At 32.1% G+C, this 27,640-nt stretch overlaps 1 protein-coding gene across 6 annotated transcripts in view; it reads right to left on the reverse strand.

Moving 5' to 3' along the window:
- The window catches only part of ITSN1 (intersectin 1), a 268,177-nt gene that overhangs the window by 200,469 nt on the left and 40,068 nt on the right, over positions 1–27,640 (reverse strand). For all 6 annotated transcript variants that reach the window (XR_004232930.1, XM_031959333.1, XM_031959332.1 and 3 more), the window contains exons 2-4: positions 11,424–11,483; positions 6,421–6,513; positions 2,057–2,120 (exon numbers count right to left, since the gene is read on the reverse strand). Coding sequence is in view for 5 of the 6 variants with exons in the window: in XM_031959333.1 (XP_031815193.1) it covers positions 2,057–2,120; positions 6,421–6,513; positions 11,424–11,451 (185 nt within the window). In the remaining variant the exon portion in view is untranslated. The remainder of the gene's footprint in view (positions 1–2,056; positions 2,121–6,420; positions 6,514–11,423; positions 11,484–27,640) is intronic.

The raw sequence follows: 27,640 nt of genomic DNA on the forward strand, positions 1-27,640 counted from the left end.
GAATTACAAATGTGATATTCCCCACTGATTAACATTTTCCCAAAATTGGAAGGAACACAAACAACAAAAATTAAAACTTAGCACTATCTTGTAACATTAAGAAAGATGAACATCTCAAAAGGAAAAAAGATGGCTCCCTAGCTACATGGCTATTTCTACTTCCTTTTTGCACAAGAAAAGAGATCCTGGACTTTATTAAGACAATGACTGATCCCCAGGGGACCATGCCAGAACATCAGAAGAATAATAGGAAACAAGGACTGCAAGAATTGGTGCTCTGAAGGAGCTTAGCTAGACTGATTAACATCACCAGTATTTAAGCATCCAACTACCACTTCTTGGAATCTGATTAGCTTGGGGAAAAAAAGTTTTAAAAGGCTAGGAAACAGGCACATGGAAATTTATAGAACTGAATGACTCACCGATTTTTTTTTTTAGAAATTGAAAAAAAATAAAACAGAACAAATAACAACTGAAGAGGACTAATTTTTTTTTTCTTTCCTAACTTTTCTTAAGAAGAATTCAGAGAATATAAATAAATATTTGGGAAAAGTTGAATATTGACTTAGCATTTCAAGTATCTATGTGAATATTAAATCAAAACCATTTTCTTTTTTCTGTCAAAATAATATAATGTTTTTAGATTTCTAAGGAAAACTACTGAGCTAATCTTTGGTGTGAGGAAAGATCTGCCCACAATACAAAACAGAGAAGAGATTTCAAATTGTAACTGACAATATTTTCTGCATTTAAAATAAATACAATATAAAATGCCTTGGGAACTTTAAAAAGTATACATAAATTTATTTCAAATCTGCAGATATATAAGAAAATATTGGATTATTTTGTTTTTCATGTTAATTTAAAAGGTCATTAATTTTATATAAGCTTGGAATTCCACAATAAAATTTTAAAAGTATTGCTCACGGAATAAAGCAATAAATTATATGGTGAAAATCTCTAGGCCCCAAAACATATTTCAGATTTCTCGAGATTTACACTGGTGTACTGGTAAAACTATATGCATTATTTTTAACTATAAAAAGAAGAAAATTATCTTTGAATTCAGGCAGAATACTTAATTTTATAATCTGTATGTAAATTTAGTATCACATTATACAAAACATGTCTGTACAAAATTATTTGGTGTTCTTTGCTACATTTTGCTAAACTTATGTAGTGAAAATGCTAATACAACCCCTGACTCTTAGAAAGAGAAAAAAACTTGAGTGATAATTTATTTTAAAAATCAGGAAGCTAAGAAGCACAGAAGTGAAATAACTTTTCCAGCATTATACAGCTAGTCAGCAGAGTAGCAGAAGCAGAATAAGGACCACAAGGTAAGATTCACATACGAGGGCTAGAAAGAACCTCTCAAATTATCTAGTCCAAACCTCATTTTACTCATGAGAAAACCATTATCTAGAGAACTTGAGTTCACAAGATCACACACATCATGAGCATCTTTAGAGAGAAGCTCTGATTCTGATCCTCTGATGTCTAAAACTGTATTTTTTTCCCCTGTATTCCACAGTTTCCCCACAATCCAGGTCTCTTGATTCCTAATCTAGGCTCATGCCAATATATACTACACTATTTACTGCTTCTTAAAGAAAAGCCATTTCTAAGTTCAGTGTGTTACCTGAACACGGTGTGTTACCGTGGAACTATATAACTAGAATGATAATTACTTCTCAGAAAGATTTTTATCTAAACTAGTTACAGGATAAATAAACACTTTGATACTTAGAACAAAAAAAGCTAAAGCTATCTGAAAAACTCACTCCAAAACAACTCCTTCCTGCAAAAGACAATATGAGCCAATTTTTTTTTCAAAGAAATTGCCTCCAACCAATAAAAAACTTTTTCAATAGTTTCTTTATGCTTAATAGTGAATTAAAAAAAAAAAAGATATTTGACTCAATTTTGATTTTAGGAATCTTGATTTCATTCTCCAGCATTGTTCTATATTCTTGTATAGAATATATTATATAAATGTCACCAAGAACAAGTGAAAACATATTTTGACATATAACAACATACATTTTCAACTTACCATATCTGTGCTAAAACAGGTTGAGGTAACCCAGATTGAAAAAAAAAGTTTCTGGCTTGATCACCTGTAAATTAAAGGAAAACTGTTTCAAAATAAATAAGTTATCAAAAACTGACTAAAGCAAATCTATCCAAAATACAAATGCAAATTTTAGGAAGATCCTGAAATCCTTACAAAGACTGAACTTATTTTCTTCTAATGTGTAAGGGAAAAGATGAGCAAAAAAAAAATCAAGTTGATTTCATACAGCCATATGTCACTTTTATTGCACTTTGCAATATTGTGGAGTGCTTTTTTTGTTTTGTTTTGTTTTTTATTACACTTTTAAAGTTTGTGGCAACTCTGTCATCAAGCAAGTCTATTAATGTCATTTTTTCAAATGCTCCCATTATATCTCTAGGTCACCTTTTGGTAATTCTCACAATATTTCAAACTTGTTCATCATTATTATATTGTAATTCATGATCTTTGATATTATTACTGCAATTGTTTTGGAATATCACAAACCACCCTTATATAAGGTAGTGAACTTAAATCAATAAATGTTGTATATGTTCTGATTCCTTAACCAACCATCCATTTCCCCCATTTTTCTCCTCTACTCAGGCTTGAGATGGACACAATACTGAAGAATATTATACAAAGTCAGTTGATAAATAAGTGGCAGTTTGAGGGGATTTTGAAATAAGTTCTGCTGAAGGTAAAATGCTATCAAATAGCATTGCATGCCACACAGAAATCTTTTGTGAAGACAAACTTTGTTGTCATATTTTAAGAAACTGCTATAGTTACCCTAATATTCAGCAACTCCCCAACCCACCCCAATCAGTCAGCAGCCATCAGCATTGAAGCAAGACCCTGCACCAGAAAAAAAAAATTATAATTTGCTGAATGCTCAGATGATGGTTAGCACATGTAAGCAATTCAATATTTTTAATTAGGGCATATACATTGGCTTATTAGACATAATACTATTGCACACTTAAGAGACTATAGTATAAATGTAAACATAACTTTTATATACAGATGGAAACCATAAAATTTGTGCAACTTACTGTACTGTAATATTTGATTTATTGCTATGATATGGAACTAAACCTGCAATATTCTCTGATGTATGACTGTACTCATACACTAAATAGTTTGGAAAAGTTTTGTCTAACACAGTTATACTAGTTAATTCCATGCTAAAGATAATTTACCATTAAAATATAGCTCTTAATTTCTATTTAGAGAAGAACAAAACAAATGTGCTTCCTTTTGCCTTTTGTTTAGAGTTTGTGAGACAGAGAAAATTGGGACAATACATATCTTCTCTGCAAAAAATATTATTTCCAAATAAACCCTGACACATAAACAGGAAATAATGGAAAAACTGAAAAAGTTTTAATAAAAAATAACTTCAAACCAGGAGCTTATGCAATACAGCCCAAAAGTTCCACATAGGTGCTTAACTAAAATATCAAATGTTATATAATAAAACAATTAAGAAAAGGCAGAAGTACCTTTCACAAGTATGACTAAAGAGAAAATTCTTAACTACTCAAAGGTAGAAAGAAAAAAAGAAACCACAAAAGGTTTGATTACATGAAGTTGAAAGACTTTTATATCAAGAACAGCAATGCAACAAGGATAATAGGGAAGCTTTCAATTGGGGGATATTTATATCATATTTATCTGATAAAAATCTAATATCCAAGATATAGGAGAGAAGTAACACAAATATGACAGCCATTCTCTAATAGTTAGAAAATATGAACAAATAGTTCTGAGGAAAAGAATTTAAACTACTTTCAATATTTAAGATTGCTCTGAAACACTAACAACAATAAAATTACAAATCAAATCAATTAGGAAATTTCACTGAACTGTTTTTTTAACTCATTACAAAAGAAGAATCTCTGGGGAATAGATAGCAAAAGGGAATGAAGCTAATAAAAAACAAAAAAACTATCAATAAAACAGAGAAAAAGAGACAGAAAAACAGATAGAGACAAAGAAATAGAGAATGAGAATATTTTTCCCCAATGTAAATACTGAACAATTAAAACATAGAACACTTTTTGATGAAGCAAAATTTTCCGCTAAAGTGAATAATTATATGTAAAATAGTGAACAAGTATATATCCAGAAGAATAAATAACTATAATAAATTAATCTGTCCCATTCTTATCAAGCCAACTCCTATATTCAAGTTATAAACATAAATTAAAGATACAAAGAATAAAATACAAAGGCACAATGATGGGAAATTTAAGCAGGATAACAAAGTACTATCTACCTAATTTCAATTAGGGGATAACATCATATCTATAAGTAATAATCAAATAATTATTCAAGATAGAAAAGTTGAATGGAAATATTCAAAAACTTGCTTTTGCACTTGAGTCCAGATTCCTAATTACTTCCTTGTTATTTGAATCTATTAGTCATGTTCAGTTTAACTTCCCAGTTTTACTCATGTCTTGATTCAATGATTAGTCATTTCAACAACTACAATCCTTTTAATTCTTTACTGATCCCATTACGTTGTACATAAGTAAAACTTGAAAACATTTTTCCTTAAATCTTCTACTTTACCCTTTCCCTCTCAGCAAATAGAAAACATCTAATATGAATATGCTTAACTCTCCTCTATAACTCTCAATGTCATTACTTATTCTCACTTCCTTAATTGTTAAGAAACATCCCTTCTCTTGGTCAATGCTGATATTTCTACCTGTTCTTTCAAACTCATTCCCTTAAAAGACTTTATCCATCAATTTCTCTCTCATGTATCTTCAACTCTCCTCTACGTGGCATATCAGAATAAGCTTACAAGAAATCTCAGGAATAAGCACTGTGAAACATATAAACAAGCAAACAAACAAACAAAACAGACTAAAATCACTAGATCACCTCTATTCCTAGTTTCAAAGCCAAATCACAGAAAGAATAATCCTCTCAAGATGGGAGAGAAGGTGAGATGTAAGGATGTGGTTGTCCCCCAAGTCTCTGTCCTTATTCGTCTTTTTTTCTCATTTTACATGCCTTCTCTAGCTACCACATCCACTCCTATCATTTCAATTAGCAATGCTAGGTAGACAACTCTCAGATCTACATCCCCATCTCTCCTTAGAGTTCTAATCCTGTCACTCTGCCTGAATATTCATTCATTTATTCTGCAACAATTATTTATATGCAATATACATGCTGATAGAGTCACAAAATTTAACTATAACATAGTTTCTATTTTCCCTGAAATTTATATTCTAATAGAGAAGACTAAACTAAAAATGTCTTAACTATACAATGTTATATAATTACATTGGGAAAGTATATAAGAAATTCAAAATAAAATGTTTATATTAAAGTTTGGGGAAAGAAATCATAATGAAGACTTCATGAAGGAGACAATATTAAATTAGATTTTTAAAGGATAAATAATAATTCCATAGGTCATGAAATGAAAAGTAAACATCCAAGCAACAGTGAAAAAAGAAGCATAACACATTTGAGGGTCAGTTATTCAGATTTGTAAGGTTGGTCTAAAGCTAAATTTTGCTTCCCTGAAAATCTTGTTCCATTTATTCTCTATTTCTGTTGCTCACATGACTATCTTTCTAATCCTTCGGATTTAAAATCTTAAGTGGTTTTTTACTTTTTCCTTTCCCGTTAAATGAAATTTGATACTGACTCTTCCTGATTCTACTTCTACAACATTTGATTTTATCTTTCTTCGTCTCATTAACCAAACTCATTGTTTCCTGTTTTGGACTGCTGGAATAACTTCCCAATTATTCTCTCTTCCATTAGCATATGTCTATTCTAATACATCATTCCAGTGTTTTCATTGTTCTCATTCATTTACTCAAAATATTTAAGTAACTCCCATTGCCTACTTAACAAAATATAAATTCTCAGTCACAGCATTTAAGGCCTTTCATAATCTGGCTTCAAAGCACCTTTCTAAACTGCTTCATGTTCCATACTTCATAATATGCTATATACAACTCACTCCAATAATACCTATAAGCTATTCTTCATGTTTTTGCTATCCCTCATTTATGTATTTTTGTTCATATTTCACCCCCATGTATGAAACTGCTCCACCTCATCTTACTCGATATTTATCATATTGTTCCTATTATCACTTATTTGTATTCACAGATTTTATCCACAACTAGATAGTAAGTTCCTTGCCTCATTATCTTTGTATTACTGGTATCTAATAGACATCAATGAATAAATGTGTTTTGAATTTAGGACAGAAAAACCAGCCAGAATAACAGTGTCATATTCCAGAGCTTTAAATAAAAATATTTTCTACAACCATATACCATCAAAAAACAAAAATAAAATATAAAAATACTGTATACAACTACCAGTAATAAAACCAGATGTTGGCTTGAGACTATGGAACTGCTGATCATGCTTTGTTCTTTCTTCTACAGTTATGGCCCAAATATCCAGGCTGCCTGTAAGTCAACAGGGGAAAAAATAAAAAACAAGAGAGTAATATTACTTAACTGTATTAATTCTCTTAACTTTTAAACTTTCTATAAAAATTCAAGAGATTTATAATTTCAACAATGTAGGCACACCCTCTATTGATACAAATCTTAACTTTTCTCATGCTTTTTATTTAGAAGTCATTATTATTTACTATGGCTAAAAAAGTTCATTGCCAAGAGGGCAATCTTGTTATAACGATTCTCTTAAAATCTGGTTTGGTTGGTCAGCAAATGATGGACATCATTAGCTCCTTGTTCAAAGGCTTTCTAGCTTTACTGGAATTTGGTTCAGAAAATTAGCTATTTAAAGAGCTTTCTTATCAAAGTTGTCAAATGAGTCAAAAGGTTCTAATCTAACAAATTTGTTTTAAAATGGCAGCAGAACTGCATAAAGTAAACACATTTCATCAGCTATCCAGGCTTTCATTCAAACTTGTTAGCCTATTTTATTTAAATAAGTCTGCATACAATCTATCATAATTCTTACAATCTTCAGTGTTTATCTGGTGCTAGCTGTTCTCAGAACTGGCATTCAGTTTCTAAATATTTTTAAGCCAAGAGAATGAACATTTGGAATCTACTTTGGCTTTAGGTGCTGACTAATGTCTTTTCAGATCAACTCTTTTATATTGGTCACTGGAATGATCCATACAAAAGAAGGCTCCATCATAATTTATATTAACTATACTTACAGCAACCAAATATCTCTGATTTTCCAAGGAAATTCTAATGCCAAATTATCCTATTCTAAAAGTCATATCTTTGAAATATTCTGATGCATTATTAATATAAACCAAAAAATTATTTGACAGATTACATGTCCTGATTGTTGGTTTAGAATATCTGTTCATCTATGCTCAAAAAGTTTTTTTTTTTTTTAATTTAATAGCCTTTTATTTACAGGATATATACATGGGTAACTTTACAGCATTAACAATTGCCAAAACCTCTTGTTCCAATTTTTCACCTCTTACCCCCCCACCCCCTCCCCTAAATGGCAGGATGACCAGTAGATGTTAAATATATTAAAATATAACTTAGATACACAATAAGTATACATGACCAAAACATTATTTTGCTGTACAAAACGAATCAGACTCTGAATTATTGTACTATTAGCCTGTGAAGGAAATCCAAAATGCAGGTGGGCAAAAATATAGGGATTGGGAATTCAATTCTAACTAAAAGTTGATAACTAAAAGTTATCAAACTGTGAATACCCTTTGATCCATCAGTGTTACTACTGGGCTTATATCCCAAAGAGATCATAAAGAAGGGAAAGGGACCTGTATGTGCACGAATGTTTGTGGCAGCCCTTTTTGTAGTGGCTAGAAACTGGAAACTGAATGGATGTCCATCAGTTGGAGAATGGCTGAATAAATTGTGGTATATGAAAATTATGGAATATTACTGTTCTGTAAGAAATGAGCAACAGGATGATTTCAGAAAGGCCTGGAGAGACTTACACGAACTGATGCTGAGTGAAACGAGCAGGGCCAGGAGATCATTATATACTTCAACAACAATACTAGATGATGACCAGTTCTGATGGACGTGGCCATCCTCACAATGAGATGAACCAAATCAGTTCCAATGGAGCAGAAATGAACTGAACCAGCTATGCCCAGCAAAAGAACTCTGGGAGATGACTAAAAACCATTACATTGAATTCCCAATCCCTATATTTTTGCCCACCTGCATTTTGGATTTCCTTCACAGGCTAATAGTACAATATTTCAGAGTCCGATTCTTTTTGTACAGCAAAATAACAGTTTGGTCATGTATACTTATTGTATATCTAATTTATATTTTAATATATTTAACATCTACTGGTCATCCTGCCATCTGGGGGAGGGCATAGAGGGAAGGAGGGGAAAAATTGAAACAAGAGGTTTGGCAATTGTCAATGCCGTAAAGTTACCCATACATATAACCTGTAAATAAAAGGCTATTAAAAAATTAAAAAAAAAAAAAAAAGAATATCTGTTCATCATGCTTAGACTGAGTTAATGCCTTAGTAATGGAGCATTAGTGATTCTCTAATATAGTTTCAAACAAATGAAAAGGGTAGGGGATGATAGAAAGTTTCCAAAAATTCTTAAAATGTGCTGACAAGAACTAAGGAACTTAAGGAAGCTGACAGACTAAAAAGTGAAGTTACAGAACATAAAATAAAAATGTTTAAGATTCTGAAAATCATACATCCTTCTCTCCTCTACCCCACAGGGTGATCAATACTGGTACACCTTGGTTGCTTACAGGATAAAATATGTAAAATTTGACTCTAAACTGTACGTAATCTTGGGCAAGTCCTCAGCTGTAAAACAAGGGGTAGATAGTCCCTGTAGTTCCTTTTGTCTTTAGATCTATAATAATTATAACAACATTTATACAATGTTTTTAAGATTTAAAGACCGATTTACATTTATTATCTTGGTATATGAATGTAATGGAATACTATTGTGCAATAAAAAATGATGAACGGGAAGATTTTAGAAAAACCTACAAAGACTTGCATGAACTGATACAAAGTAAAATGAGCAGAACCAAGCAAACATTCTACACAGTATAAGCAACATTGTATGAAGATCATCTATGACTGACTGAGCTCTTCTCAGTTATACAATGATCTAAGACAAGCACACAAGGACAAAATGCTATCCACATCCAAATGAAGAACTGATACATAGCATATATTTTTTCATTTACTTTGCTCTTTCTTGTGTTATTTTTTTGACCTGTTCTTTTACAACTGACTAATGTTTTATATGATAGTACATGTCTAAAACATATCAAACTGCCTACCAACTTCAACAATGAAGATGATCCAAATCAGTTCCAATAGAGCAGTAATGAACTGAACCAGCTACACTCAGCAAAAGATCTCTGGGAGATGACTATGAACCATTACATAGAATTCTCAATCCCTCTATTTTTGTCGGCCTGCATTTTTGATTTCTTTCACAGGCTAATTGTACACTATTTCAAAGTCCGACTCTTTTTATATAGCAAATTAATTGTTTGGACATGTATACATATAGTGTATTTAACTTATACTCTAAAATATTTAACATGTACTGGTCAACCTGCAATCAGGGGGAAAGGGGAGGAGGAGGGAAAAAGTTGGAATAAAAGGATTTGCAACTGTCAATGCTGAAAAATTACCTCCGCATATATCTTGTAAATAAAAAGCTATATATATATTTTTAAAACTGCCTACCATCTTCAGAAAAGAAGAGGGAAGAAAGGGAGGGAAGGAGAAAAGCTTCAACTCAAAATCTTATAAAAATGAAAGAAAATTTTTTTTGATATGCAACTGGGGAAAAAAATAAAATTCTATTAAAAAAAAAAACAACTCTGAAATAGGTGCTATTATTATCCCCATTTAACACATGAGAAAAATGAGTAAAAGAGAAAGTATTTTGTGTATACCCTAGTAAACATCTCAGACTGGATTTAAACTCAAGTATTCCTTGTTTCAAATCCGTAACTCCATTCATTATTCCTATTAATCCATGATTTTATCATTCATTACTCCTTCTCTTCCCCCCAACCCACATTCTTTCCCTTTATACACTCTATAATCTAGCCAAGCTGTAGTACTAGTGGTTTCCCGATCTCACATGGTCTCTCCTTCCTCTTCCAAGACTATACTCCTTTCTATATCACTAGCAGCCAAAATCTTCTGTCCATTCAATTCCCAATTCAAATACTTTCCTTTCTGTAAAACTTTCCCTACTAGTATACCATTCTCAAATCTTATAAAACACAGGATTTTTCCTTTGCCTTAATTACATTCTACCTTTTCCCTTACTTATTTTTAATCTCTTCTATTACACATATTCTGAGGAAAAAGATGTGAGTTGGTTAAAAAAGATATATTTTTGTTCTCAGCACATAGTCAGTCCCTTATGCCCTTGTACACTATAGGCACTCTGTAAATGTATGATAAACTAAAATGCTTATAAGATACGGGGGAGGAAGCCTAGTGTTACAGAAGATTAAGCACTGGATATGGAATGAGGAACACATAAGTTCAAATCCTATCTTGGACTTTTAGTGTCTGTGTGACCCTGAGTAAGTCATTTGAGCTCTGACTGCCTCAGTTTCCTTAACTGTAAAATGGGTATAATAATAGCACCTGCTTTACAAGACTATTATGAGAATCAAATGATATAATAATATGTACTTTATAAATTTCTTCTTTTCCAACATCTATTTCTTCTTTTCTTCCTTCCCATGAAGTTCTATTGGCACAAATTTCTATAACTATATTAAAAAATCTTTTGGACAAAAAAGCCATGAAGGATAAAAACAATACTCCTACTGCTATTTTTAATACATATCAAATACCAGTATGCTAGGTACCTTAAAGAAATACATCCAATCCAAAAGGATCCAGAACTTATGACTTCATACCAGATATTAAAATAGATTGTTTTACTAATAGGATATTATACTGATCTGACATTAATTTTATAGTGCATTAGTGGAGGAAAGGAAGTTTTTGTTGTTTTCTTTTGAGATTACATATTATGAGGATTCTAAATGTATACTATTCACATTAGAATGTTTGCTACAGATCAAAATTTTTAAAAAGGGAGGGCTTATTAATTCTAAAATAAAATATTTCTATGATCAGTGATTTCATTAATATGGATAATCCATTCTTCCATGTAGATCACAGCACTTCAATATCTTAGTATACAGTCAAAAGCTCCATATCAGATATCCTTCCAGTATTCAGCTGATACAGCTTTTGTGACCTCCCAAGATAAACTTAATAACTTGATAAAAAATTGGCAGAGTTTTAGTGCAGACCTTTCCGTCAATGCACTTTGCAACTTGCTAAAGAAAAAAACGTGAAAACTTACCACCAAAAGATGTCGGAAATTGAGCCATGGTTCTGTCACTTTTAGCTCGCTAGTAGAAGCCTGTAAAGAAAAATGCAATTAAGTTGATGTAGACATGTATTTGAAAATAGTTTATAAATAAAATTTATTGTTCTCTAGGCACTCTGACATGCAGAGCATGTTTGATAGACATTTTAAGAAAAGTATAATAATGGATACTACTATTCATTTAGGATGGGATGATATATTCCCCATGTGTTATTATTGGTATTATCATTCAATTGTCTTTATGGAAGCATTGTGAACAGAAACCTAACTTTCTTAAACAGATTTTACATGATTATATTATCCAAATGTATTGTACTGATAACAGGTAGTATTGAGGTTTTTTGTTTGTTTGTTTGTTTTTGCTATTGTTGATGCAAGGAAATTGGGGTTAAGTGACTTCATCAGGGTGACACAATGTTAGGTGTCTTAAGGCAGATTTGAACTCTGTCCTATTGATTCCAATGAAAATCCTATATCCTCTACACAACTTAGCTGGCCAAACAGGCAATATTTTCTGAACAAGAGTCATGCAAAGATCCACCAATGTGAGAATTTCCCTCCAGCAGACAGTAAGTCCCTCTCTTCACCAATAAAAAATAGTACTGTTTTAAATGTTGGGCAAGTATATGAAAAGATGTTCCAAGTCATTATTAATCAGAGAAATGCAAATTAAGACAACTCTGAGATATCATTACACACCTGTCAGATTGGCTAGAATGACAGGGAAAGATAATGCGGAATGTTGGAGGGGATGTGGGAAAACAGGGACACTAATACACTGTTGGTAAAACTGTGAATACATCCAGCCATTCTGGAGAGCAATTTGGAACTATGCTCAAAAAGTTATTAAATTGTGCATACCCTTTGATCCAGCAGTGCTACTACTGGGCTTATACCCAAAAAAGATACTAAAGAAGGGAAAGGGACCTGCATGTGCCAAAATGTTTGTGGCAGCCCTGTTTGTAGTCGTTAGAAACTGGAAAATGAATGAATGCCCATCAATTAGAGAATGGTTGGGTAAATTGTGGTATATGAATGTTATGGAATATTATTGTTCTGTAAGAAATGACCAACAGGATGAATACAGAAAGGATTGGAGAGACTTACATGAACTGATGCTGAGTGAAATGAGCAGAACCAGGAGATCATCATATACTTCAACAACAATACTATATGAAGATGTATTCTGATGGAAGTGGATTTCCTCAACAAAGAGATCTAACTCTTTGATCAATGATGGACAGAAACAGCTACACCCAAAGAAAAAACACTGGGAAATGAATATACTGTTTGCATTTTTGTTTTCTTCCCAGGTTATTTTTACCTTCTGAATCCAATTCTTCTTGTGCAACAAGAGAACTGTTCGGTTCTGCACACATATATTGTATCTAGGATATACTGTGTCATATTTAACATATATAGGACTGTTTGCCATCTGAAGGAGGGGGTGGAGGGAGGGAGAGGAAAAGTCGGAACAAAAGTGAGTGCAAGGAAAATGTTGTAAAAAATTACCCAGGCATGGGTTCTGTCAATAAAAATTATAATTATGGGGGAAAAAAAAGAAAAAAAAAACTAAAGGAAAAAAAATGTTGGGCAAGTGACATCTTATTACTCAAAAAAAAAAATTTGCTAGGCATTATCACTTTCAAACTTCAATATCCTGATCACAGAAAAGGGCAGAAATTAATATACCCATTTTCTAACCTAGCCTGAGAATATAAAGCAAGTCAATAGAAAAGCAAAGCCTTGAATCCAAGTTACCAAATTCTTAATATACTCTTTTCCCCCCACTAAGATACTTTCTTTTTTTTTTTAATTATTTTTTTTAAATTGTAACTTTTTATTGACAATATATGCCTGGGTAATTTTTTACAACATTATCCCTTGCACTCATTTCTGTTCCGACTTTCCCCTTCCCTTGCTTCATCCCCTCCCCTAGATGGCAAGCAGTCTTATACATGTTAAATATGTTATAGTATATCCTAAATACAATATATGTGTGCAGAACTGAACAGTTCTCTTGTTGCAAGGAAGAATTGGATTCAGAAGGTAAAGAAAAACAAAAATGCAAACAGTTTACACTCACTTCCCAGTGTTCTTTCTTTGGGTATAGCTGCTTCTGTCCATCATTGATCAACTGGAACTGAATTAGATCTTCTCTTTGTCAAAGATATCTACTTCCATCAGAATACATCCTCATACAGTATCGTTGTTGAAGTATATAATGATCTCCTGGTTCTGCTCATTTTACTTAGCATCAGTTCATGTAAGTCTCGCCAATCCTCTCTGTATTCATCCAACTGGTCATTTCTTACAAAACAATAATATTCCATAATATTTATATACCACAATTTACCCAACCATTCTCCAATTGATAGGTATCCATTCATTTTTCAGTTTCTAGCGACTACAAACAGAGCTGCCACAAACATTTTGGCACATACAGGACCCTTTCCCTTCTTTAGTATTCTAAGATACTTTCTGATAGACTGCATAATGATTAGGAAGTATCGCTAAGAAAATATAAATTAAACTTCTAATTTTTTTTGGAAATTTTCTTTTTAGGAAACTATTTGTACTAATCTTTACTATCTTAAAATTACATTCTTATATGAAAGACCCTATGATATTGCAATGTGATTTGCTTACATCACCAATGTCTATTCCAGCATATTCCAGTCTTTTTAGTTAGTATGGTCTCTTTTCCCATAAATCTCAACAAAGGAGTTTTCTTCTGAACATCTTGAATACCTATCCTCCAGAAATTATATTATTTTGTAGACACAAGTGCAATACTTAGACTATCAACCTGTTATATCTCGTCACCACTTGACTGACCTGCATCTTTCTCCAGGAACATACATCCTTTGTTTTTGATAATCCCTTACTTTGATATAAATCCTTATTGGTAACAGAGCTGGATGTTACATAGGCTCTTCATAAGTAAACTATATATTCCAATGGCCCTTTTATAATATCTATAATTTTGATTTTTCAGAAATAATATTTCCATTTCCATGCTATCATCTTGAAAATCTTAGTATTTAAGGGCTTTCCATCAAGTAACTATTTATGATTATACTTAAAATACTAGACAATTTCCTAAATATAGTAAAATCTACTTACACTGTACCTTTTATTTAATTCTATGTTCAGATTGTATCTAGATACTTTTCATTATCCATGTGCCATTCTTATCAGTAACAACTTTAATGATCTGAATGGATACCCACTGAACCAAGAGTCCTAAAGTAAAGGACGTTAATCTTTCTTCCATTTGGTTTTTCCTATATAGATTGTTCAGCTATTATATTTTAAAAGGTTAGGAATCTCAATGGTCCTGTACTATTCTTAGACTTCATGAAATCAGGACACAATGATATCCACAAAAGGAGATTCCATAAAGTTTCATCATCAATAGAAAATCCTTTTCCATTTGGGCTTTAAATAGGATATCCTCCATAAAAGTAGCAAAATCCCTCTGGAAATTACATCTCTCTGATATAATAATGATAATCAGAAAACCCTTATATAAAGGGTTATATATAAAGTAATATACTATGTGAACGTAAAGATAATTTCTTTGTTCTAGAGAATAGTCTGTGAATATCTGATTATTCCCAGCTAATTTTTATTCAGGATAATATATATATGAAGAAAGGGATGTATAGCTTTTTTTTGTTTATTTACTTTTGCCAACTTAATTTTTTAATAATATTTTATTTTTCCATACAAAAATGGTTTCCAACATTTATCTTTGCTAAACCTTTTGTTCCAAATTTTTCTCCTTTTCCTTTCCCACACTCCCCTCCCCAAGACAGCAAGCAATCCAACATAGGTTAAACATGCACAATTTTTCTAAAAATATTTCCAAATTTGTCATGTTGTACAAAAAAATTCAAATCAATTGCTGAAGCAATTGGGGTTGTGACTTGCCCAGGATCACATAAGCTAGGAAGTGTTAAGTGTCTGAGGGCATATTTGAACTCAGGTCCTCTTGACTTCAGGGCTGGTGGTCTATCCACTGCGCCACCTAGCTGCCCCAATGTATAGTTTTCTAATAAAAATTATATAAAGATAAGAAAGTAGGCATTTGGTTTAACTGTTTCTCAAGTCTCCTCAATTGTTGTTTTAAAGAATCATGTCAGACAAGGCAACAGCAAAAACAGGCTTCAGTAAAACAGATAAACAAGGAAATTACATTTGGCTGAAAAGTACCATCAATAATAAATTCCAATTCTTAACATGTCATAACAAATAAAATACTATCTACATACTTAAAAAAAAAAAAAAAAAGCTAAATGGCAGCTATTGGAATAGTAGCATGAGTGCTAGGATTACAGTCAGGTAAACCTGAGTTCATATAGTCATCTACTAGCCCTGTGCCCTGGACAAATTACTTAATTCTGCTTTGCCTCAGTTTTCTCAACTATAAAATTGAGAGAATAATAGCACCTCTCTCCACAAGCTTGTCGTGAGGATCAAATAAGACACTGCTTTGCATTGTTATGGCCCAGAACTTGAAACAAGATGTTGTCAGTGGAATTGATAGAGACAATAGTTATCTAATTTAGCATGGTTCTTAACAGTTCTCTAGTTCAGTACATGTACTCAGTACTTATTATAGTTCTACAAGATTCACATCTTTGATAAGAGAGCATATATAAGCTAGGAGCTTCAGCCAGGAATCAGTCAGGGAGATTCAGAAGCCAGAGAAGGCAGGCGGGAGCCCAAATTCTCGGAACCAAGGCCATGCTGAAAGGCTCTCCAGAAAGTTGCCCAATCCCAGGAAGGAGATAATAAAGGATCTGGACTATAAGAAAGCTAACCAGGGCACAGGAAAGGAGACAAGACTTGGAAAGAGACAATAAAGGATTTGGACTTTAACTCCTGGGTGCACTTGTGGTGATTACTGAACTGAAACGAAGGCTGCTGCAGAGACCCCAAGAAAACCTCAACAGAGAATACTGCATTTTAGAGAGAATATTACATTGCATAATTCCTAGCACATAGTTAGTACTATGTAAATGCTCATTTCTTTTCTTTTCCTTCCTTTCCTTCTACTTAAATGTTTAAGAACCCTTCATCATATTTTGGGTGAGAGAAAGAAAGTCAGAAAAACAGAAAAAGAACACATCAAATCCACAGCATGGGTGCTGAGTACACTCCTCCAGCATCACTATTTTCTTTACATAGAACAGCAAATAATAGAATGGAGGAAAATACACAATTAATGACCACAATTAGGACTTTAAATGTGATCACAACAATGAATGTCATAAAACAGAAAAGAATGAAAGAGAATGGATGAAAAAGGAGAATCCAATAATATGCTGTGGTTGAGGTTTGTTTTTATTTTTATTTTTTGTCTTTCTAAGAAAACCCAGTTGAAAAGAAAGCTTTACTCAATTAAAATAAGAGGAAAATCTATTATGCTGCAGCTGAAGTTAAAAAAGGAGTAATAATAACCATCCAATGACTTACCCATTTAGGAAAAACTTAACAAATTGATAAAATACATTTTACTTCAAGGTAGCACAAACAACGAATATCAATAATAAATATGTGCACACCAAATGACATAGCAGCTAAAACTAAATGAGATACATGGAGAAATTCAGTAGAACTGTAACACGATTCCTCATTTCAATGTATCACTTTCAGAGATAGAAAAATCTAACCTAAGATTCAGGCCAGTTCCAATGGTCTTATGATGAACAGAGCCAACTGCACCCAAAGAGAGCACAGTGGAGAGTATTTTCACTGTTTTTTGTTGTTTGCTTGCATTTTGCTTTCTTTCTCATTTTTTTTCTTTTTTGATCTAATTTTATGCAGCATAATAATTGTAGAAATAGGTACAGAAGAGTTGCATGTTTAACATATATTGGATTACTTGTCATCTGGGGGTAGATAGAGGGAAGAGAAGGGAAAAAAATTAGAATGCAAGGTTTTGCAAGGGTGAAATTGAAAATTATCTAAGCATATGTTTTGAAAATAAAAAGCTCTAATTAAAAAAAAAAAAGTCTAACCAAAAAAGAAAGAACTTAAGGACCTAAATAGGATCTGAGAAAAATTGTGTAAGAGAGACTTCTGGCAATTACTTAACAGGAATTACAAAAGAAATGTGCATGTATGTATGTATTTCTCAGCTATGCATGTCATTGCTTAAAAGGAAAAAAATGATGATTACAGGTTAAAGCATAAAAAACCTCATAAAAGAAATGAAGAAAAACAAATTATTAAGGACATATTTTATTGAATAGAGTGAAATAAAATCATACTCAATAAAGGTCTAGTGAAGAATTTTTAAATAATAATAAATAATATGTATTAATAAATAATATAATTTTTAAAATGCCTTATTGGTGAAGTTGCAAAATTATCCAACCATTCTGTGCATAATACCCTTTGACCCAGCAGTGCCACCATTGGGTCTGTATTCCAAGGAAATCATAAACAAGGGGAAAGGACCCATATGTGCAAAAATGTTAATAGAAGCTCTTTTTGTGGTACCAAAGAATTGGAAAGGGAATGGATATCCATCAATTGGGGAATGGCTGAATAAATTGTAGTACCTGAAGATAATGGAATATTATTGTACCATAAAAAATTATGAAAGGCCTGTAAAGAATTACATGAACTGATGCTGGAGAGAAACAAGCAAAACCAAGAATATATTGTACACAGTAACAGCAAGACTGTGTGATGATCAACTATGAAAGCCTTAGATCTTCTCAAAAGTTCAGTGATCCAAAGCAATCTCAATAGACTTTGGATAGAAAATGCTATCTGCAACTAGAGAAAAAAGAAATTGAATGTAAATCAAGACATGCTATGTTCACTTCTTTTTTAATCTCTCCCATGGTTTTTCCCTTTTGTTCTGATTTTTCTCTCCCAACATAATTCATAAAACAATATGTATTAAAAAATAAACTTTAAAAAAATGTTTAAATAACAAGAAGAAACAACTCCAAACACTTTCATCAGCAAAAGAAAGAACAAATCAACAAAATGGGCATACAACTAAAAAAAGAAAAAACAGAAAAACAAGCCAAACAGAAAATCTGGAGATCAAACAAGACATTAATAAAAATGAAAGTAAAAAAATAACCCTGAATATATAAAAACTACTGAAGAAGGGAGCAATTGGGGGGGGGGGGGGATTTATTTTAAAATAAAGAGGAAAACCAAATTGCCAGTTTCCAAAGTACAAAAGAAAAACTAATAACCAAAGAACAATATAATAATGTTATCTGATTAAGGCTGATTATTGCTTTTTAATAGATACTACTTAATCAGATAACATTATTATCGCCTTTTAATAGATACTACTTAAAAGGCAAAAATCAGCCTTAATCAGATAACATTGTTATCTGTAATGGAGATAAACATGTCTTTTGTGGTAAGAGTAGAGGTACAGTAAGAATGTACATTATCACCCTTTGGTATACTGTTAAAAATTCTTGCTATAGCAATAATGTAAGAATAAACAAAAAAAATAAGCTAAGCCTATTGCAAAGGAGGAAAAAAATTATTTTTAGATGATACAGTGATTTGTTTCCTTAGGGTACCCTACAGAACCAAACAAAAATTAAATGAAACAATCAAAAACAGAATATATAAAATATTTAGGATTCTATCTACCAAGCCAGACATAGTACACAACTCCAAAGTATTATTTAGAGAAATATATTTTAAATATTACAGAATTATTAATTGCTCATTGGTAAGCAGAACTATCATAATCAAAATTATAATATCCTAAATCACTTAACCTATACCATGCCATAATAATCATATTTCCACAGGATTATTTTAGAAAACTAAGGAATAAAATAATCCATGAACTTCAACCAAAGGAATGAAAGATCAAAATCCCAAGGTAGATAATGAAAGGAAAAGGAAACCTAGCAATATCATCAAGATGATTTGGTATTGATTAAGAAATAGAGAAGTAGGTCAGCAGAACAGAATAAGGTAACAACATATAAACAAAAACAAAACTAGCAGTCTAGCATTTGATCAGTCCAAAGGTTCAAGATACTGGAAAAAGGTTTCACTGTTTGACAAAAATGCCTTGGAAAATTGGAAATTAGTTTAGCAGAACTAGACTAATACCTTATACCATAAACCAAGATGAACTCTAATACATACAAGACTTAAACATTAAGGATAATATCATAAAAAACAAATTATAGAAACCAAAAAAAATTACTTTTTAGGACTATGGATAGTAAAAGAATTCCTGGCCAACCCACATATGCAAAAATGTTTCTAGCAGCCCTTTTTGTAATGGCAAGGAACTGAAAACTGACTGGATGCCCATCAGTTGGAAAATGACTGAATAAGTTATGATATGTAAATGTAATGGAATATTATTGTTTTATAAAAAATGATCAGCAGGATAATTTCAGAAAAGCCTGGAGAGACTTACATGAACTGATACTAAATGAAATGAGTAGAACCAAGAGAACATTGTACACAGCAACAACAACAAGATTATGATGATGATCAATTCTATGGCAGTAGCTCTTTTCAAAAGCAAAATGATTCAGGCCAGTTACAATGGTCTAGTGATGGAGAGAGCCATCTGCACCCAGAGAGAGGACTGAGGGGACTAACTGTAGATCACAACATAGTATTTTCACTTTTTGTTGTTGTTTACTTGCATTTTGTTTTCTTTCTCATCCCTCCCCTTTTTGATCTGATTTTTCTTGTGCATCATGATAATTGTAGAAATACATATAGAAGAATTGCATGTGTTTAACATATATTGCATTACTTGACATTTAGGGGAGAGGAATAGGAGAAAGGAAGGTAGAAAAAAATTTGGAACAATTGGTTTTGCAAGGGTGATTACTGGAAACTATCTGTACATGTTTTGAAAATAAAAAAAAACTTAAAAAAAAATAAAGCCACATAAATGCCTTTAAAAAATACAAAAAGAAAAAAAGAAAAAGAATTCCTGACCAAAAAAGGTTATCGAAGACCACAGAAGAGAAAATATACAATTCTAGTAACATAAAATAGGAAAGAAACAATACTGCTAAATTAAAAAATGGAAAATTTGCTAAGAAAGGAAAATAATAAATTTAGAAGGCAAAGTAAATTAATCAAGGCATTTGGTTGGTTGAATTGATCCAATCATTCTGGAAAACAATTTGGAATTCTAATCCAAAAATTATTAAACCATGCATATCTTTTGACTCAATGATAATGCTACTACATATATACTCCAGAGAAGTGAAAAGGAAAAAAAGAAAAGAATTCATAAACACAATTTTTTAAAATTAATTCTTTTTGTAACCAAAGCAATGAAAGCTGAAGGCATATCTATCTATCCAATGGAAAAGGACTAGACAAATTTTTGTTGAATGTAATAGAATATTATTGTATCACACAAAATGATGAAGGCTATGGTTTCAGGATTGTTACTAGAGACCATAATACCAGGTTATTATTAAGCAAGACACCTAGGACTCTTTGACAAACCTAATCCTGTACCAATTCTTTGCCTAAATACAAAATCATAAAACAGAGCATAAGTCATCAGGCTCCTTTTATCTCATCCTCCAACACTACAGGTTCCAATAGGTTTGGGATCCCTTTAACTATTTTTCACTAGCAAATTCTCACCTTCTATCTCTAACGATCTGTGAATTTAAAGTTTAATTAAAACTCTTCTATCACATCCTCCAACATCTTTGCTCGACAAAGTATGATCATCCTCAAATTACTATACTTACATGGCTTCACCCTTTATGCCCTTTAAAAGTGCTTATTTTATTACTGGAAAATCCCCCTATATGGAGAATCTAGTAAGTTTTCTTCTGGGAGAACAACAATGACACATAATGGAGGCACTCTGCAAAGACTGTAGAACTGTCTGAAGATAGTTCTGGATAGTAATCACATGACTGGCGAAAAAAAGGAATAAGTATTTAACAGGCACCTATGTGACATGTACTATGCAAAGCACTTTACAAACATTATCTTATTCAATCCTCACAATAACCCATTTTACAACTGAAGAAACCAAAGTAATCACACAGTTAGTAAAGGTCCTAAAGCAAGATTTGTCTCGATGCTTTCAGAGTTGTTGGGTTTTTTTTCTAATTATTAACTAGGAGCCTCTAGAGTTTACCTATATTTCTAAGTGTGTTTCTATTTCAAGTCTCCTTAAAGAGATTACATATGAATTATTTTTTCACTTTGTCTTATAATTCTAATAATTTGGACAGTTTTCTTTTAGGATTTTCTGTGGTATCCAAGTTTACAATTTGTTACATTTCAAGGAATGCAATGATTCTTAAATTCTCATATTGTTTTAAAGGTTAATTGCTTTTGACAACAGATACGTTATTTACTCATTTAATTTTTCAATTTTTTGTCTTTGTTCCAAAAACCTGTTATTGCATCATTAAATTTAATAAGTTTTGCTTACTCTAATCTCATTTCAGGGCATCTACTGCTTAGATAAGCACTTCTGTCTTCTGTTCTTTGTGATTTTTACCAACCCTGTGGGGGAAAAGGGGAGAAGGGAGAACAGGAGGAAGGGGGAATTGAAAACAAAATATTATAAAGAGTAATTACTGCAATGCTACTTCTTTTGGAACATTATATTGGGATTCTTTTAGTCCCCACAGTATTTCTTCACTCTATGTATGTATGGCTAAAAAATATTAACAAGATTTGAGGGTTTTTTTTAATCTATATTTTTATCTTTGCTTCCTTTAGGTACTTTGTATATTGATCCCTTAATGCCTTTACATTATTGTGCCCTTCCAGGACAGATATCTTCTGTATAGAGTTGGTCCATTATACATTTCCCCCCACAATTTTGTTGTCTCTCATGCCATTTTTACCTCTTCTTTTATTCTTCAGGACTATGAGAGATCACTACATTCATTTTGTCAATATGTTCAAATAATTCAAGGCTAAATCTTTTAAACTATATGCAATTTTGGGGAAGATTCTAGGAAGATGATAGAGTAGGTTGGTAAATTTCAAGCTCTCCCAATTTCACTTATAAACAGAACTAATTTGTGCTTCAGGGTGAACATACACCACTGAAAAATCTAGAAGACTTGGAGTAAAACAAGGGTCCTCCAGATACAGCCTAAGAAGAGCTGAAGAAAGACCAGGGCCTGAGATTAACTTTTATGAAATGCAAACACCCCTGGGGTAGCATAAACACTCAGTAGGGAGCCCTAGGGCTAGTTGGATAAGACGAGAGCCTCACCAGGAATCATAGAAATATTCACTTCATAGGCTGTTTGTGGAATCAGGGTCCGAGTTCAGGAAGACTGAGGGAACCTCAGCTGATTGGGAATGGCAGGCTGAGCTATGCTGGGAGATACAGCCCAGGACAAGAAGGAACAATCATCCTTCAGTGCAGAGGAAGTGGGGTAGGGGAACTGGGGCTGTGGGCACTTGCAGGATAGTAAAGCTCTTGTTTTGGGATTCCTGGTCAGAGAGAACTAAAGTGAAGCCAAATACTAATACTTCTTATTAAAAAAAAAAAATTAACCAGCAAAGAAAAAAGAACCTTATCATGGAAACATACTATAAGAACAGAGAAGACTGAAGTTCATCTTCAGAGAAGGACACGGAAGTAAAAAAAAAAAAAAGCTTCTGTCCCAAAGAATAACAAGAAATGGCTCCCTGCCCAGAGAGAATGTATAGAAGAACTCAAAGAAGAATTAAAAAATCAAATGAGAGACACTAAGGAAATTGTTTTTTTAAGCAAACAAAGAGACAGCTAGGAGGGGCAGTGAATAGAGCACCAGCCCTGAAGTCAGGAGGACCTGAGTTCAAATGTAACTGTAAACACTTAACACTTCCTAGCTTTGTGACCCTGGGCAAGTAAGTCACTTAACCCCAATTGCCTCAGCAGAAAAAAAAAAAAAAGCATCCAAGTACAAGATTATGAAAAAGTTAAAACTAGAAAAGGAGATATATAGTCTCAAAGATGAAAATAAATTATTTGAAAATTAGACTTGGGCAAGCATTCAAGGCAAGCCAATGATGCTATGAGAGATCAAGAAATATCAAAATTAATTATAAAAGATGAAAAAAATAGAACAGAATGTGAATCATAAGAAAAACAACAGATCTGGAGAACAGATCAAGAGAATATAAGACTAATTGGAGCACCTGAAAGTTGTAACCAAAAAAAAAAAAGGATCTTGAAACAATAATGCAAGAAATAATTCAAGAAAATTGTCCTGGAGTGATAGAACATAAGAGAAAAGTAAAAATAGAAAAACTGCACTGATCACCACCTCAAAGAAATCCTTTGTAGAAAACACATGGGGGGCAGCTAGGTAGTGCAGTGGACAGAGCGCCACCCCTGAAGTCAGGAGGACCTGAGTTCAAATTTGACTTTAGACACTTAACACTTCCTAGCTGTGTGATCCTGGGCAAGTCACTTAATCTTAGTTGCCTCGGCAAAAAAAAAAAAGAAAAGAAAAGAAAAAGAAAGAAAGAAAACACATAGGAACATAATTGTTAAATTTCAAAACTCTCAAAGAGAACATTTTGCAAGAAATAAGAAAAAAACAATTCATTTTTGGAGCTACAATTATAATTGTACAGGACTTATCAACTACCACAATAAAAGACTTTAAAACTCATCTCTACTGACAATCAAAAGAACGAGGCCTCCAGCAAAATTATTTATAGTATTGAGTGAAGAAAAAATGAAGATTCAATGAACTTGCAGATTTTCAGGACTTTCTATGAATCTTAATAGAAAATTTAACATATAGCAGTCAATATCAAAGATCAATTTCAAGGAACTTAAGATGGATAAAATGGCTTATTTTTTTTTTTTACATGGAAAATTTATAGCATATGTTTTAGATCGGCATCAACAATACAACAGTTCAAAAGAAAGACTGGGGTAGAATTAAGGTAAATATAATAATTCATCATACAAATGAGGTGCAGAAGAAGAACAGACACAGAGGCATTAGAGGAGGGAGGAGGGTTCATAGTTCTGAAAACCTATCACATCAAGAATGAGTTAAATAGGTAACACTATATAACATATATACTATGAAGGAAATAGAATAGCACCTTATAAAAATCTATGAATAAATAAGTGGGGAGGGATGAGCATACCAGGAAGCAAAGGGTATAGGAAGAAAAAAAGAGAGGAATCCATTAATAGGGAAGGTTAAGTAATAACAAGGCAAATTAGGTGCAAAATTTAAGCAAAGAGTCAGTAGGGATAGGAAAGATGTGTGTGTGTGTGTGTGTATGTATGTGTGTCTTTGTGTGCGTATGTGTATGTGTGGAAATGTGTCTATGCATGTGTATGTATATATCTACATATGTATATATAAATATATGTTTTCTTAACTACAGCCTGCTTTGGAGTAGTGGAAGGGATGAAAGGGGAAAAAAGAATAAAGTAAAAAAGGTGTGCAGTGGAGAACAAAAGAACAATTTACAAGGAAGTAATGAAAAGATGAACACTCATGAATATAATTTCTTCTATTGATATATATACTTTCTTGAACTGGTATTTGTTGTTATATATTTTGAATCTTCTCTGATGTGCTGCTGGACACATGACAATGTTCTCTTCTGTTTCATTGTGTTTTGTATTTCTTTTCTGATTTTCTTTTTTCTTATTCTGTTCTTTAAATAAAATAAATTTGGAAAAAATAAAATAATTTGTCTTCTTACAAATTTTAATCTTAGTTTTAACCAGTTGATCATCTTACTATACTAGACAGCTGACTCACTAAAAATTCCCATATCAAAAAACAGTTCTTTTATGGTTTATTAATTATAGTCAATTCTTTTGTGGTGATCTTTTTTGGTGATCACAATATCCAGACCCTACCAGCTCTTTTTTTTTTTGAACAAAGTCTTAATGAGGTCCAAGACTTCTATACAATCTCCCAAGTTTTTGGTCTGGCTCATTTTTTCCACCCAAACTATTCTTTCTCAAATATTTCTCCTCATTTTCACATTATTTCATCTTTGCATTGAATTTGCCAAGATGAGTTTATTTGTGATTTGATTAGGAAAGTTTTATCAAACAGTTCTTAGTGAATTTCTTTATCACTTTGTCTGCAATAAGTGATGTTAATGTATAAGCTGCAATTGTCTTTACCAAACTGAAGTTTACTTAGAACCTAAAACTATCAGTCTCAGCACCTCTGCTCCCTCTCCTACTATCTGCCATGGACACAGTGCAGGTAGTGGGGGGCTGCATAGAACTGAGAATGATATTTAAGATGTCACTATAAATACAACTTTTTGAAATCTATGATACAAAAAACAAAATTGACTATTAGAAGAATTTATATCCCTGAATGATACTAATGAGGGGGAAAAGAAATTAGAGACATGTATAGTTAAAGAAATTAGAAAATGAACAAATTAAACCTAGAAATAACATCTCTACAATGATCGAGGAATGCCTGAGTAGACTATTACACAAAGGCAAAGCAATATTATTGGATAAGGAATGCTCAAACCATCAAGATATATATTGCCATGGATATAAAGTGATAAATAGATATAAAAGCAATATCAAAACAATCAAGACAACTACATAAAAAATTTTTTAAAACAAATAACCACATACAATTCACATAAAATACTATTACTGGTCTCTTAATAAACTCACCAAAAAAACTTTTTATTTTGTATTGCACATTACAAGACAATACAAAATACTACTTCATTATCACAAATAAGTTTCAAATTCCTTAAAAGCAATCTTAGCTTATTCACAGTTTATAAGAATAATTATCCCCAATCAGTTTAAAGCTCATTCAAGTTATAACTGTTGGTAAGCTAATTTATGTAGAATATGACATTTATGTTTTCCCAAACATCAGTATGTGTTCATTAATAAGAAGAAAATATTAAGGGTGATGTTCTAAAACAAATAAAAAAAGTAATGACCCCCCAAAATTTAAGTTATCCTTAAAACCAAAAGAATAAATTGAAGAAAGGGGTGAAATTGCAATACAAAATTTCTAGACATTTTAAGACAATGAGAAAAGAGAAAGAAAAAGATGGTGTTTTTGTGAGGGGGGGGGTCCATGTGTGTAAGTATGCGTGTATATATATATATGTGTGACATGTATGTATATATCTATGTGTATGTATTAACTCTTCCTTTTTTAGGAGAGAAAATTATAAAATTGATATTTGAGATAAAAGGAATATGTTACATAGCACTTTTCATTTGAAAGATATAAATGCACTACATAGGGTGCTCCAAAAGTTTTAGTGCAGTTTTCTATTAAAGCTTAAGCTAAAATTGTAATTTGATTTGTATATAAAATCAGTATTTTTAGCATATTTACATATGGGAATATATAGGAGATTAACTATCAAAATATGCTGAAATCTACAAAAATCATGATCACTTTTATTACTAATTTGAGAGAAAACCTGGAAGAACTTCTAGGGAAAAAAAGTTTTCCTACCTTCTCTACCATACTTCTAATTTGAAAGTTAACAAATTCAGTCTTTCCCCTCTTCCCTATATGTTAATTTGTGTATAATATAAAAGTCTTAGGAAGAAAGGGAAAAGTTTGTTGTACTACTTCAAAAGTGAAATGTCACTCCTAGTCCTACTTATAAGGCAGATCATACATGAATATGAACTATTTAGGGAAATTTCTAGTTCCCAAATATATAGCAAGATGACCAAACATGAAAATTCATAACTCTAAGGAAATTATAAGCATTTTAAAACTAAAGGAAGATCAAAAGAATTTGCTGCATTTAATCCAAATATCTCACATCTAAGTGTGATAAAATCAGAACAAAGGGAACGCTGCAATTGATTAGAGTAGAGAAAGCATTCTGTTTTGTTGGAATACAAATACGTCTTAAAACTGGGAGACAGGCATTTCATTTTATTCACATATGAGGAAGCAAAAAGGTGAAAGAGAAGACCAGATAAATAGTGCTGAGTAGGCTATAAGTGCATTTTATAGCAAAACTCTCTGGCATCTCATAAAGAATAGTACATTTACTCACTTTTCACAAAGACAGATGATAGTAAGACTAAGCCTTCAAAATTTCCACAATTCAGATAGTTATTTCAGTTATTCAGTATCATTCTAACCCTATCATTTGTGAACAAGAAGGGATTCACCAAAGCACAATAAAACTAAAAAGATAACATATAATGACATATGAGGGAGATCAGT

Source organism: Sarcophilus harrisii, chromosome 3 (genome assembly GCF_902635505.1).
Source record: "Sarcophilus harrisii chromosome 3, mSarHar1.11, whole genome shotgun sequence".
NCBI classification, from domain to species: Eukaryota; Metazoa; Chordata; class Mammalia; order Dasyuromorphia; family Dasyuridae; genus Sarcophilus; species Sarcophilus harrisii.